Here is a 15691-nt window from a genome sequence, read left to right as displayed (position 1 = left end):
AATAATCAGCAATGATGTGGGTATGCCGGCGTTGGACTGGCGTAAACACAGTAAAAAATCTGACAACACCAGGTTTTAGTCTGACCTATTTATTTGATAACAAACTCACAAGCTTTCGGGGTTAGTCCCTTCGTCAGGTGAATGGAGAGTTCTGGCCTCAGACAGAGCATATAAAGCACAGACAGTTCAGAGTTCCCTTCGTCGTCCAGTACTTCCCCGGAGTGGAGAAGCTACGACATCTTCTCTGGAGTCTTCAACATATCATTGATGAAGACGAACATCTCGCCAGGGCTATCCCCACATCCCCACTTCTTGCTTTCAGACAACCACACAACCTCAAACAGACCATTGTTCGCAGCAAACTACCCAGTCTTCAGGAGAACAGTGACCACAATACCACACAACCCTGCCACAGCAACCTCTGCAAGACATGCCGGATCATTGACATGGATACCATCATCACACGTGAGAATACCATCCACCAGGTACATGGTAAATACTCTTGCAACTCGGCCAACATTGTCTACCTGATACGTTGCAAGAAAGAATGTCCCAAAGCATGGTACATTGGGGAGACCATGCAGACGCTACGACAATGGATGAATGAACATCGCTCGACAATCACCAAGCAAGACTGTTCCCTTCCTGTTGGCGAACACTTCAGTGGTCACGGGCATTCAGCCTCTGACCTTCGGGTAAGCATTCTCCAAGGCGGCCTTCACGACACACGACAGCGCAGAGTTGCTGAGCAGAGACTGATAGCCAAGTTCCGCACACATGAGGACGGTCTCAACAGGGATCTTGGGTTCATGTCGCACTATCTGTAATCCCTGTGACTTGCCTGGGTTTGCAAAACCTCACTTACTGTACTGTCTGGAGACAATACACATCTCTTTAAACTGTGATCAATGCTCCTTCCACTCACATTGTCAGTCACTTCAGGTCTTGAACAGCAGGTTAGGTGTAAGGATTCGCATTCTAATCAGTAATCTCTAAACTGTCTGTGCTTTATATGCTCTGTCTGAGGCCAGAACTCTCCATTCACCTGACGAAGGGGCTAACCCCGAAAGCTTGTGAGTCTTTTATCAAATAAATCAATTGGACTAAAACCTGGTGTCAGACTTTCTACAATAATCAGCAAGTCAGTGGCCACGCCCACCATCTGAAACGTCACAATGCTCGGCTGATTGACTGCAGCTCTGGACCAATAGAAGGAGAGGGGGCGGGGTGGCGATGAGGCATGCGCAGTGTCAGTATTAGGAGGATAGGAAGCTGAATTGCAGTTTAATCGGTAAGTGATTGGAATGGCGGTACGGAGAGAGCGATGGGTGCGCCGAGTGGGCGGAGAGATTGCGTAAAAATGTTGTGTAAATTGAAAGCCGAAGAAGAAATATCTAGACCCCCGCGATTTCACCCAGTGGGGCCTCAGAATTTTCTGAGACAGTTCACGACCGCCATGTTTTACCGTGAGAAATGTGGAGCAGTGCGCATGCGCAATCGCCATCTTTGTGAGGGGCAATGTGCATGGTGCTTGCGAAGCCACCATGTTCATTAGGGGCAATTTTCTTCAATCTTTCCAATCACAATGGGAATAAATTGTCAGAGGTTGTTGAGGGTCAGAGAAACTGAAGGCAGGTGCTGGTGGAGGTATTGTGACATGGAGTATGCGATGGCTAGAATTAGATTTCCACAGGTATCTCAGAGTGCTGTGTGGCTGGAGGAGATTAGAGACATGACAAGGAACGAAGATTTAAAACAAGAATCAGAAATTTAAGTCAAGTTGCTCCTTGACCGGGAGTCAAGGTCCGGAAGTGGAGGGGAAATAGGGGAGTGGGAATTGGTGGAGAGTCAAGAATTCCCGAATGATAGATGAAGATACAAACAGCAGACTTTAGGATAGTGTCAGGTTTACAGAGTGTACAATGCTGGAGCCCAGCGAGGAGTATGCTGGCATAGCTGAATCCTGACGTACCAACATCAGGAATGAGGGTTTCAGCACTAGATGCACCGAGATGGGTGAGGTCTGGGATATTATAGAGTGGTTCAAAGTATCTTACTGATGGTGCACATACATGATCAAAAATCCACCTGAGTTCAAATATGACACTGAGATTGTGAGCAGACTGGCTTCATGTCAGAGTGTTCATAAGAACATAAGAAATAGGAGCAGGAGTAGGCCATCTGGCCCTTCGAGCCTGCCCCGCCATTATGGTACTGGTATCTAGTGAATGGAGATTGGAGCACTGGTTTGCTCACTGTTTAATTTATTAAAACAGGTGGGAAAGTAGGCAGTGAAGTGGAGATAAAGATTTTACAGACGGATAAACATAGACTAGGAGAATGGGCCAAAATTTGGTAATTGGAATGTAATATGGGTAAGTGTGAGATTGTCCATTTTGGGTATAAAGTGGAAAGGCAACTTATTATCTAAATGGAAAGCAAATTCAGAATGTCTCTGGGCAGAGGGATCTGGGTTTTTTTTCATGAATCGCAGGAAGTTGGTATGCAGATACAGTGTACAATAAACAACTAGAAAAAAAGTAGAAAAGTGTTGTTTCAATTTTATAGGGTGTTAGTGAGACCATATCTGACTATTGTGTCCAGTTTTGGTTCCCTTATTTGAGGAAAGATGTGGTAGCATTGGAGGCAGTTCAGAGGAGGTTCATCAGATTGATCCTGACAATGAAGATGTTGACGTACGAGGAGAGATTAAACAGTTTGGGTTTATACTCGCAGGAGATTAGGAAAATTGAGAGGGGATGTGATTGAGATATATAAAATATTGAAAGGGATCGATAAACGTAGACTAAATGTTTCCCCTTGAGATGAGGAAGAACTACTTCCTCCAGAGGCTGGTGAACTTGTGGATCTCCCTGCCCCATTATGCAGTAGAGTATGAATCATTAAATAGTTTCAAGAAGAAGATAGATACATTTTTGATAAAAGCGTGTTAAAGGGATATGGAGAACAGGTGGGGAGGTGGATTTGAGGCCAGTGAGTGATCAGCCATGACCTGATTGAATAGCGGAGCAGGCTTGAAGAGTTGACTTGCCTATGTCTACTCCTCTTTCCTATGCTCCTGTGTTAATTGGAGTTCATTAGGCGTCCAAGAGAGAAGCAGAGATCAGAATAAGCCATGCGAGAGGGGGAGAAAAAAGGAAGGAAATCTTGGGGGGTTTGGAGAAACCACCTTCACCATCGCTCATTAAATCTTCATACAGTAAGTTTTGGTCACAAGGTTAGCATCTGCTATTCTGTATAGTCAGTCAGGGGGTTTCAGATTAATGTTTTGTCACAAGTAATGACTGAAGTGACTGATCAAATATATTGTTATCCGTAATTACACGCACTTTTTAGAAAGATACAAGAATAATTCAGTACATAGAGGAGGGAGAGTGTTGGGAGGGGGATTTGCAGCTTTGGGAAGAAAGAGAGGAAATAACGTTCCATAGAAACTAGAATTCTCTGTCCTGAATTTCGATCCTGCACTAACAGGAATGACGTTTGTAAACTCTTTTTACAGACCACTTGAAGAGGAGGAAACTCAAAAGAAGCATCACTTCAAGGAGTTGAATATCATCGGCCTTTGACTGCGGAAGGAGAAATCTTTGTCTTTTCTGTCTGTGGGACATCAGTCTGATTGGAAAGGCACCGAGACGCAGGCACACCTGAGTGAGGGTGTTCCAATGAACTGACTGTGGAAAGAGTTTTAACCAGTTACACAGTCTGGAGGGGGGATAAAAATCACATCATTCACAGCTGGGCGAGATTCTACACGTGTGTATGGACAGAATTCAAATGATCATCCTACCTGGAGAGACACAAGGGCACTGGCACCATGGAGAAACCTTGGAAATGTGAAGACTGTGGGAAAAGATTCAGTTACCCTTCCCTGCTGAAAATTCATCGACGCACTCATACCGGGGAGAGGCCGTTCATGTGCTCCGAGTGTGGGAAGGGATTCATTCAGTCAGCCTACCTGTTAAGACACCAGCGATTTCACACTGGAGAGAGACCATTCACGTGTCCTGTGTGTGGGAAAGGATTCACTGCATGCTCTGGCCTGTTGACCCATCAGCGAGTTCACACTGGAGAGAGGCCATTCAGCTGTCCTACCTGTGGAAAAAGATTCAGGTCCACATTCAACCTTTCTGTACACCAGCGAATTCACAGTGGGGAAAGACCATTCAGCTGTTCCGAGTGTGGGAAAAAATTCACTCAGTTATCTCACCTACTAACACACCAGAATGTTCACTCTAGGGAGAGACCATTCACCTGCCCCAAGTGTTGGAAAGGATTCACTCGGTTATCTCACTTGCTGACACACCAGCGAGTTCACACTGGGGAGAGACCATTCGCCTGCTCTGAGTGTGGGAAGGGATTTACTCAGTCATCCAATCTGCTGACACACCAGCGAGTTCACATGAAGAGAGGAGGATTACCTGCTCCAAGTGTGGGAAGGGATTCAGTGAGCTTACCAGCCGACGCATCAGTGATTTCGCACTGGAGAGCAACCATTCATCTGCCCTGAATGTGGGAAAGGATTCGCTGGATTCACTGTGGTGCTGAAGTAGAAGTGAATTCACACCAGACATATGCGGTTTACCTGCTTTGTGTTTGGGGAAGGATTCGTTCAGCCAGCCTGTCTACTGAGACTCCAGATTATTCACAAATGACTGCAAGGATTGAATTCTGCTGTTCTTGCTGCTATTAATCACACCCAGGACTGAAATGTTCATTCTGACAGTTGGTACTTGTTTCTGCTGATAAACTCCAGCCCAGTTACAGAGATTAATATTGAGTAAATGTCAAATAAATCAGCTTCAGCACAGCAGCCACACTCTGGTTCACACCAGTTAACTTTTCAGAGGAGACTGCCGCCACCAGCTACAGAGACCAGCACTCGCTCTGCATCATCCATCCATTTGTCCTCTGGGACCGGATAATCGTTCTCCTGTGTCATGGGTCTTGTTTTTTTCGTTTTCAATTTAGCTTCTACAACATATTTGAACTGTTGTTTCTCAAACTAATTTAAAATCGCTTCTGCGCTGCTCAACCCACATTTTGGGTAATCTTTGACTCGCGAAGCGAAATCTTACAAGTTGTGTTAGAAGTGGGGTCACAGTCGAGATCTAAATCTCAGTTAAACGTGAATGGGGAAGTTCCTAAGTGAAGCCAGGAGTTTGTAGTGGCATTGACACATTACAGGAAATGCAAAATACAGAATGTGATAGACAGGAATTACAGGGAGGTTGTCACACAACATGTTCAGTCAGGTAAATGGGTGACTACCAGGAGAGGCAGGCAGGTCATGTAGGAGTCACCTGTGGTTATTCCCCTTTCAAATGGATATACCGTTTTGGAACTGTTGAGGAGGAATATACCAGCAGCGGCCAAGCCTATGGCACCACGCCTGGTTCTGCTGTAGAGCAGGGTTGGGCAAAGAGCAAGCCAGTCATAGTAATCGGGGACTCACTAGTGAGAGACACAGACAGGTGTTCCGTGGTTGTGGTCAAGATTCCCAGGTGTCAGGGTCAAGGACGTCTCTAAGCAGTTGCAGGACATTCTTAAGGATGGGGGTGAGCAGCCAAAGGTTGATGTAAATATTGGTACCAACGACATAAATAGGAAAAGGGATGATGTCCTAAAGTGTGAATATAGACAGTTAGGCAGCCGGCCTTAAGGTTAGTAATTTCTGGACTACTGCCGATGCCACATGCTAGTGAGAGTAGGAATAGGAAGATTAGATGAATGCGAGGCTTGAGAGCTGGTGCAAAGGTCATGGATTTAAATTTATGGATCATTGCGATCTTTTCTGGGTTGGGGTGACCTTTTCAAGAGGGACGGAATACACCTGAACTGGAAGGGGACAAATATCCTGGTGGGGAGATTTGCTCGAGCCACTTGGGAGGGTTTAAATTAGTTTGGTGTGGGGTTGGGACTCAAAGCAGTAGGAAGACAGAAGAGAAGGTTGAGGACAGCGCAGAAGTTAAAGACAGCATGTTAAACAGTAACAGCAGTGTTCGTAATCCTGGTACGACAAGAGCAGGATAGAGAGCAAGGGAAGTCCAGGTTAAACTCTTTATTTCAATGCAAGAGGCGTGATGGGCAAGGCAGATGAACTCAGGGCATGGATGTGAACATGGGACTGGGAAATTATAGCTGTTTCTGAAACATTGCTAAGAGAGATACATGATTGGTAGCTGAATGTTCTAGGATACAGATGCTATAGGAAAGCTTGGAAAATTCTATGCACTATATCTGCAAAATAAATGTGTGCTGCTCAAAAAAAAAAGGTGGTAAGAGGGGAATGGGGGGGGATTGCATTTTTTGATTAAGGAGAATATCACTTAGTCTATCTGGGTAGAACTGAGAAATAATTGGAATTGCTTTGATAGAATTGTACTATAGGCCCCCAAGTAGTCAGTGGGGAAACAAGGAACAAATATGTCAGAAAACTACAGATCGCGCCAAGGAAAAAAAGGGTGTTAATAGTAGGGGACTTTAAGTTTACCAACATTGACTGGGACAGCCATAGTATTCGGGTCTTGGATGGAGAGAAATTTGTTGAGTGTATCACGAAGAATTTCTGATTCAGTAATTGGATGGCCCAACTAGAGAGGGGGCAAAACTTGACCTCGTCTTGGGAAATCAGGAAGGTCAGGTGACAGTATTGTTAGGTAGGGGTCACTTTGGATCCAGTGACCATAATTCCATGAGTTTTAAGATGGCTATAGACAATGATAGGTTTGGCTCAAAGGTTAAAATTCTAAATTGGGGCAAGGCCAGTTTTGATGGTATTAGACAGGAATTTTCAAAAGTTGATTGGCGGAGCCTGTTGGCAGGTAAAGACAATAAGAAGTCTCTCAACACCAGGTTAAAGTTTATTTGGTAGCACAATTATTCTTATTTGTGCTACCAAGTAAACCTGTTGGACTCTAACCTGGTGTTGTGAGATTTCTTACTGTCTTTACCCCAGTCCAACGCCGGCAACTCCACGTCATGACAGGCAAAGAGACAGCTGGTAAGTGGGAGGCTTTCAAAAGCATGTTAACCAGGGTTCAAGGTAAACACATTCCTTTTAAAGTGAAGGGCAAAGCTGGTAGAAATAGGAAACCATGGATGACTTGGGATATTGAGGCCCTGGTCAGGAAGAAGGGGGAGCATATGACATGCATATGTAGCTGGTATCAAGTGGATCCTGTGAAGAGTACAGAGGTGCTGGAGTAGAGTTGAGGGAGAAATCAGGAGGACAAAAAAGGGGACAAGTGATTGCTTTGCCAGATAAAGCAAAGGAGAACCTAAAGACCTTCTACAAATACATAAAGGGCAAAAGAGTAACCAGGGTGAGAATAGGGCCTCTTAAGGATCACATCCTAAATGAATACACAAATGAATATATACTATTGAGAAAGGCATGACTATTAGGGAACTTGGGGAAATAAGTAGTCAATATCTTGAGAAGCATAGATATTACAGTGAAAGAGGTGCTGGAAATCTCAAAGTGCATCAAGGTAGATAAATCCCCAGGACCTAATGAAGTGTATGCCAGGACATTGTGGCAGGCTAGGGAGGAAATTATGGGTCCCCTACCTAGCAAGTAATTTAAATTATCTACAGCCACAGGTATGGTGTCTGAAGATTGGAAGGCGGCAAATGTTCTTTTTAGGAAGGGCTGCAGAGAAAAGCCTGAGAACTACAGACCGGTGAGCCTAATGTCTGTAATGGGTAAATTGTTAGAAGATATTCTAAGAGACAGGATCTACAGGCATTTAGAAATGCAAGGATTGATTAGGGACAGTCAACATGGCATTGTGAGTGGAAAATCATGTCTCACAAATTTGATTAAAGAACAAAGAAAAGTAATGCACAGCCCTTCAGCCCTCCAAGCCTTCACCGACCATGTTGCCTGACTTAATTAAAACCCCTGACCCTTCTGGGGACCATATCCCTCTATTCCCATCCTATTCATGTATTTCTGTAGTCGCCCCTTACAACTCACTATCGTATCCGCTTCCACTACTATTCCCTGCAGTGAGTTCTAGGCACCCACCACTCTCTGTGTAAAAAAAAACTTACCTCATACATCTCCTTTAAAATTTGCCCCTCACACCTTAAACCTATGCCCCTAGTAATTGATTCTTCCACCCGGAGAAAACGCTTCTGAAAACGCTCTGTCCATGCCTCTCATAATCTTGTAGACTTCTATCAAATCGCCTCTCAACCTCTGTCATTCCAGTGAGAACAAACCAGGTTTCTCCAACCTCGCCTCATAACTAATGCCCTCCATACCAAGCAACAACCTGGTAAATCTTTTCTGTACCTCTCCAAAGCTCCATATCCTTTTGGTAGTGTGGCAACTAGAATTGAACACGTTATTCCAAGTGTGGCCTAACTAAGATTCTATAAAACTGCCACATGACTTGCCAAATTTTTAACTCGGTGCCCTAGCTAATGAAGGCAAGCATGCGTATGCCTTCTTAAGTACCTTCTCCACCTGCATTGTCACTTTCAGTGACCTGAATACCCAGATCCTTCTGCCTAACAATACTGTTAAGGGTTCTGCCATTGACTGTATATTTCCTATCTGTATTAGACCTTCCAAAATGCATTCCCTCTCATTTGTCTGAATTAAATTCCATCTGCCATTTCTCTCCCCCCAAGTGTCCAATTGATCTATACTTTGTTGTTTCCTCTCTGATGGTCCTCATCGCTATCCGCAGATCCACCAACCTTTGTGTTGTCCACAAACTTACTAATCAAACCAGTTGCATATTCCTCCAAATCATTTATATATATGTATATATATTACAGACAGCAAGGTCCTAGCACTGATCTGAGGAATTCGACTTGTCACAGCCTCCATTCTTCCACAGCTACCCTCTGTCTTTTATGACCGAGTAAGAAGTCTCACAACACTACATTAAAGTCCAACAGGTGACGAAGGAGCAGCGCTCCAAAAGCTAGTGGCGTTTGCTACCAAATAACCCTGTTGGACTTTAACCTGGTGTTGTGAGACTTCTTACAGTGTTTACCCCAGTCCAACAGTGGCATCTCCACATAATGGCTTCTATGACCTAGCCAGTTTTGTATCCACCTTTCCATCTCACCTCTGATCCCATGCGAAGACTTCACCTCCTGCACCAGTCTGCCGTGAGGGATCTTGTCAAAGGCCTTATTGAAGTCCATGTAGATAACATCCACTGCCCGACCCTCATCAATCATCTTCATCACTTCCTCAAAAAACTTGATCAAGTTAGTGAGACACGACCTCCCCTTAACAAAACATGTTGTCTATTGCTAAAAGACCACTTATTTCCAAGTGGGAATAAATTCTGTCTCAAAGAATCCTTTCCGATAATTTCCCTACCGCTGACGTAAGGCTCACTGGCCTGTAATTACCTGGATTATTCTTGCTACCCTTAACAAAGGAACAACATTGGCTATTCTCCAATATTCTGGGACCTCCCCTGTAACCAATGAGGCTACAAAGGTTTTTCTCAAGCCCCCAGCAATTGACTCAATTGGTGCTCTCAGTATTCTGGAATATATCCCATCATGTCCTGGGGACTTATCTACCTTAATGTTTCTCAAGAACCCCAATATCACCACCTTTTTGATCTCAACATGACTTAAACTATCTACACACTCTTTCCCAGACTCATCAACCAAATCCTTCTCTTTGGTGAATACGTTTAATACATTGCCCATTTCCTCTGGCTCCATGCGTAGAATCTTTATCCTTGAGTGGGCCAACCCTCTCCCTGGCTACTCCCTTGCTCTTTATATTTGTATAAGAAGCCTTGGGATTTTCCTCAGTCCTACTGACCAATGATTTTTTTGTGACCCCTTTTAGCCCTCCTCACTCCTGGCTTAAGTTTCTTTCTACTTGCCTTAAATTCCACACTTGTTTCCAGTCTCCTACCCTTGATAAATGCTTCCTTTTTCTTTTTGACTGGGCTCACAATATCCCTCATTATCCAAGATTTCCAAAATTTGCCATGCTTATTCTTTATTCTTACAGAAATGTATCCTGAATCCCTATCAACTTACACTTGAAAGCCCCCCACATTTAGTTTTTTGAAGGGGTAACCAAGAAGGTAGGTGAGGACAATGCAGTTGACATTGTCTACATGGACTTCAGCAAGGCTTCTAACAGGGTATAGCATAATAAGTTGTTGCATAAGTTTCCATTTCACGGGACCCAGGGTAAAGTAGCCAATTGGATATCAAGTTGCCTTGATGATTATGTGACCAAATTCCCCTCCAACTCTATTTTTAAGTTTGCTGATGACACCACTGTAGTGGAGGACATGCCCCTGTAAACCTCCTGGCCATTGACACAGTTTACACTTCCTGCTGCCTCAGAAAAGTAGCCAGCATAATTAAGGACCCAGAAGCCTGAGGACATGTATCAACTGACCCAAGAACAGCTTCTTCTGTGCTGCCATCAGACTTTTGAATGGCCGTACCTTGCATTAAGTTGATCTTTCTACATTGTAGCTGTGACTGTAACACTACATTCTGCACTCTTCTCTGTGAACAACATGCTTTGTATAGTGCACAAGGAACAATCTTTTTCAATGTATACCTATACCTGTGACAATAAATCAAATCAAACATGAAGCAGACTGGCTAGATATAGAGCGTTGCTTTTTCCAACTGGAGGCCTGTGACCAGTGTGTGCCTCAGGAATCGATGCTAGGTCCACTGTTATCTGTCATTTATATTAATAGTTTGCATAAGAATTAGGAGGCATGGTAGTAAGTTTGCAGATGACACCAAGATTGGGCGGCGTGGTAGCACAGTGGTTACAACTGTTGCATCACAGCACCAGGGAACAGGGTTCAATTCTGGCCTTGCTACAGGAGGAGTGACAAATTCTGTGTGTTTTTAATTGTACTTCTTGACTCAGTTGCTGTATGTTACATCGAGATATATTATTGCAATTTTCACTCAGCAACATATAAACAGACAGTGGATTCACTGGGTGTCAGGTTAGCCCCCTTTGGGCTAACCCGAAAGCTAGTGAGTTTACTATCAAATAAATCAGTTGGACTTAAACCTGGTGTTGTCAGACTTTTTACTGTGTTTACCCCAGTCCAACACTGGCGCATCCACATCATTCACTGGGTGTGACAGTTAGCTCCGGTTCTATATCTGCAATCGTATCATCAATTTCTGTCAGTTTCTGTCAACCCAATATTTCTAATAGGTTGGATGTTGGATCTAATTTATAGAACATAGAATATTACAGCGCAGAACAGGCCCTTGAGATTTAAATTAAAAAATATTTATATTAAAGGCTTCACTTTATATTTCAGTTTATTTAAAAAGCCAGTTCATGAATTGATTCATGTGGGGAAAATCAGCAGGACTGGCTAGGTTTCTTGTTGCCAAAGGACGCAAAACAGAATTATGTCGGGCATGTAAGTAGAATCAGGAACACATTACCTGGCCCTCGTGTATCACGAATTTCTGACATTTCGGTTCCTTCTGATTTGGCTAAGCAAGGTTAATATGGAAGTGTCCCAATGGGTGGGATTAATTCCTTTTGCTGCCTGGATATAATTTCACATCTCAATGTTGTGTGCATTGATGTTTTTCACACCCAGTTATTGGTTTGAAAAATAATCATATTGAACTCAAAACTTTAACTCTGTTTTCTGCTTTGTACTTGCTGCCAGACCCACTGAGGACATAGCACAAACAGCACAAACAGGCCCTTCGGCCCACAAGTTGCACTAATCATATCCATACCTACCAGGCCTATCTAATTGAACATCTGTGGTCGCTGAAATCATATGGCAGCAAAATGCTTGTTTCGAATAGTTGAGCAACTTGCGTAACTCTGCACCAATTTCCAATGATCTTCTCAATGTCGTCTGCCAAGCTATTGCGATTTTGTTGCAAAGTCCGTATAGAACATAGAACATTACAGCGCAGAACAGGCCCTTCGGCCCACGATGTTGCGCCGACCAGCTTTTAAAAAAAAACAACACTAACCCACTAATCTAAACCAATCCCATTTCATCCATAAACCTATCCACAGATCTCTTAAATGCCCCCAAACTAGGTGCATTTACAACTGCAGCTGGCAGGGCATTCCAGTCCCTCACCACCCTCTGGGTAAAGAACTTACCCCTGACATCAGTCCTATAACTACCCCCCCTTAATTTAAAGCCGTGCCCCCTCGTGCTAGCTTTCTCCATCCTAGGAAAAAGGCTATCACTATCCACCCTGTCTAAACCTCTAATCATCTTATATGTTTCAATAAGGTCCCCTCTTAGCCGCCTTCTTTCCAGCGAAAACAACCCCAAATCTCTCAGTCTCTCCTCGTAGGATCTCCCCTCCATACCAGGCAACATCCTGGTAAACCTCCTCTGCACCCTCTCCAAAGCCTCTACATCCTTCCTGTAATGTGGGGACCAGAACTGCACACAGTACTCCAAGTGCGGTCGCACCAGAGTTGTGTACAGTTGCATCATGACGCTGCGACTCCTAAATTCAATCCCCCTACCAATAAACGCCAAGACACCGTACGCCTTCTTAACAACCTTATCTACTTGATTCCCAACTTTCAGGGATCTATGTACACATACACCTAGATCCCTCTGCTCCTCCACACTATTCAAAGTCCTCCCGTTAGCCCTATACTCAACACATCTGTTATTCCTACCGAATTACCTCACACTTCTCCACATTAAACTCCATCCGCCACCTCGCGGCCCAGCTCTGCAACCTTTCTAAGTCACCCTGCAAACTATGACACCCTTCCTCACAATCTACCACACCTCCGACTTTGGTGTCATCAGCAAACTTACTAGTCCACCCAACTATACCCTCATCCAGATCATTAATAAAAATTACAAACAGCAGTGGCCCCAAAACAGATCCCTGAGGCACACCACTCGTAACCGAACTCCATGACGAATATTTACCATCAACCACCACCCTCTGTCTCCTATCTGCTAGCCAATTCCTGATCCAATTACCTAGATCACCCCCAATCCCATATCTCGCTTTCTTAAGCATTTCCACTCTGCCTTCAATCGTTTCCAAAGATCCTCTCCATGCCATGTGAGATGATTTCACCAAACAAAGCGATCTTGCGTCCTGTTGAGTTTTGACTAAGTTCATAATTGGATACCGAAGTTCAGCTCAAAGAGATTGAGTCTTTTTCGCCAAAAATCTGATATTGTGGCAAAGTGCTTATCTCGGTGAGTTGAGCATTTTGGGTAAATCCACAATCGTTTGCAACGTTTCTCTCCATGCCATTCAAGATTCTCTTCGCCATTCAAGGTGATAATGCGGCCAAGTGTCTGTCTCTTCGAAATGAGCATTTTGAGGAAATCCACATTAGCTTCCAATATTTATCTGATAGTGATTGAACATTTGTGGTCGCTGAAGTGATATGGCGGCAAATGCTTATGGTCGGTCAGTTCAGCAACTTGCGTAACTCTGCCTCAATTGCAATGATTCTCTCAATGGCGTCTGCCAATTCCTTGATATATTGCGGCGATTTCCACATCTCACTGTGTTTAGTATTTCCACTCTGCCTTCAATTGTTTCCAAAGTTTCTCTTCATTCCATTCGAGATTATTTCACCAAGCAAAGTGATCTTGCGTCCAAGAGCGCATCCTGTTGAGTTAAGCATTTTGACTAAGTTCATAATTGGATACCGAAGTTCAGCTCAAAGGGATTGAGTCTTTTTCGCCAAAAAACTGATATTGTGGCAAAGTGCTTATCTCGGAGAGTTGAGCGTGTTGGGTAAATCCACCATCGTTTACAATGTTTCTCTCCATGCCATTCAAGGTTCTCTTCCCCACTCAAGGTGATAATGCGGCCAAGTGTCTATCCCATCGAGTTAAGCATTTTGAGTCAATCCACATTAGCTTCCAATGTTTCTCTGATGACAATTGAACATTTGTGGTCGCTGAAGTCACATGGCGGCAAAATGCCTATTTCAAACAGTTGAGCAACTTGCATAACTCTGCTACAATTTCCAATGATCTTCTCAGTGTCATCTGCCAATTCCTTGATATTTTGTGGCAAAGTCCACATCTCGCTGTGTTAAGCATTTCAATGTTTCCAAAGTTTTTCTTCATGCCATTCGACGTTATTTCACAAAGCAAAATGATCTTGCGTCCAAGACTGCACCCCATTGAGTTTAGCATTTTGACTAAGTTCATAATTGGATACCAAAGTTCAGCTCAAAGAGATTGATTCTTTTTCACCAAAAAGCTGATATTGCGGCAAACTGCTTATCTCGGTGAGTTGAGCATTTTGGGTAAATCCACAAATGTTTCCAATGTTTCTCTCCACGCCATTCAAGATTCTCTTCCCCATTCAAGGTCATAATGCGGCCAAGGATCTGTCCCATCGAGTAAGCATTTTGAGTCAATCCACACTAGCTTCCAATGTGTCTCTGAGAGTAATTGAACATTTGTGGTCGCTGAAGTGATATGGCGGCAAAATGCCTATTTCGAACAGTTGAGCAACTTGCGTAACTCTGCTACAATTTCCAATGATCTTCTCAATGTCATCTGCCAAGTTATTGATATTATGAGGCAAAGTCCATATCTCGCTTTGTTAACCATTTCCACTAATCCTACAATAGTTTACAAATTTTCTCTCCATGCCATTCAAGATCATTTCACCAAGCAACATGTTCTTGCGTCCAAGAGTGCATCCCGTTGAGTTAAGCATTTTGACTAAGTTCATAATTGGATATCGAAGTGCAGCTCAAAGGGATTGCGTCTTTTTCGCCAAGAAACTGATATTGCGGCGAAGTGCTTATCTCGGTGAGTTGAGCATGTTGGGTAAATTCACCATAGTTTACAATGTTTCTTTCCATGCCATTCAAGGTTCTCTTCCCCACTCAAGGCGATAATGCGGCCAAGGGTCTGTCCCATCGAGTTAAGCATTTTGAGTCAATCCACATTAGCTTCCAATGTTTCTCTGAAGGTAATTAAACATTTGTAGTCGCTGAAGTCATATGGTGGCAAAATGCCTATTTCGAACAGTTGAGCAACTTGCATAACTCTGGAACAATTTCCAATGATCTACTCAATGTCATCTGCCAATTCCTTGATATTTTGTGGCAAAGTCCACATCTCGCTGTGTTAAGCATTTCCACGCTGCATTCAATCGTTTCCAAAGTTTCTCTTCATGCCATTTGACGTTATTTCACAAAGCAAAGTGATCTTGCATCCAAGACTGCATCCCATTGAGTTTAGCATTTTGACTAAGTTCATAATTGGACACCGAAGTTCAGCTCAAAGAGATTGAGTCTTTTTCACTAAAAAGCTGATATTGCGGCAAAGTGCTTATCTCGGTGAGTGGAGCATTTTGGGTAAATCCACAATCGTTTGCAATGTTTCTTTCCATGCCATTCAAGATTCTCTTCGCCATTCAAGGTGATCATGCGGCAAAGTGTCTGTCTCTTCGAAATAAGCATTTTGAGGAAATCGACGTTAGCTTCCAATGTTTATCTGGTAGTAATTGAACATTTGTGGTCGCTGAAGTCAAATGGCGAAAAATGCTTATCATCGGTCAGTTCAGCAACTTGCGTAACTCTGCCTCAATTGCAATGATTCTCTCAATGGCATCTGCCAATTCCTTGATATTTTGTGGCAAAGTCCATATCTCGCTGTGTTAAGCATTTCCACGCTGCATTCAATTGTTTCCA

General features: G+C 43.5%; 1 protein-coding gene across 1 annotated transcript; it reads left to right on the top strand.

Moving 5' to 3' along the window:
• Positions 1-1231: 1231 nt before the first annotated feature.
• Positions 1232-10631, top strand: LOC145357605 (uncharacterized). The gene is made up of 2 exons (XM_080211090.1): positions 1232-1291; positions 3524-10631. The coding sequence occupies exon 2, from the start codon at positions 3839-3841 to the stop codon at positions 4529-4531; it is 693 nt and encodes a 230-aa protein (XP_080067216.1). The 5' UTR covers positions 1232-1291; positions 3524-3838; the 3' UTR covers positions 4532-10631.
• Positions 10632-15691: the final 5060 nt, after the last annotated feature.

Source organism: Carcharhinus amblyrhynchos, chromosome 23 (genome assembly GCF_965287045.1).
Source record: "Carcharhinus amblyrhynchos chromosome 23, sCarAmb.v2.hapA, whole genome shotgun sequence".
In the NCBI taxonomy this organism is placed as follows: domain Eukaryota; kingdom Metazoa; phylum Chordata; class Chondrichthyes; order Carcharhiniformes; family Carcharhinidae; genus Carcharhinus; species Carcharhinus amblyrhynchos.
Note: the sequence above shows the minus strand (reverse complement) of the source record. Positions and strands in the feature narration are given on the sequence as shown.

Excerpts from the sequence above, each read along its gene's own strand:
- LOC145357605 (XM_080211090.1), top strand. The coding sequence starts at position 3,839 with ATGGAGAAACCTTGGAAATGTGAAGACTGTGGGAAAAGATTCAGTTAC.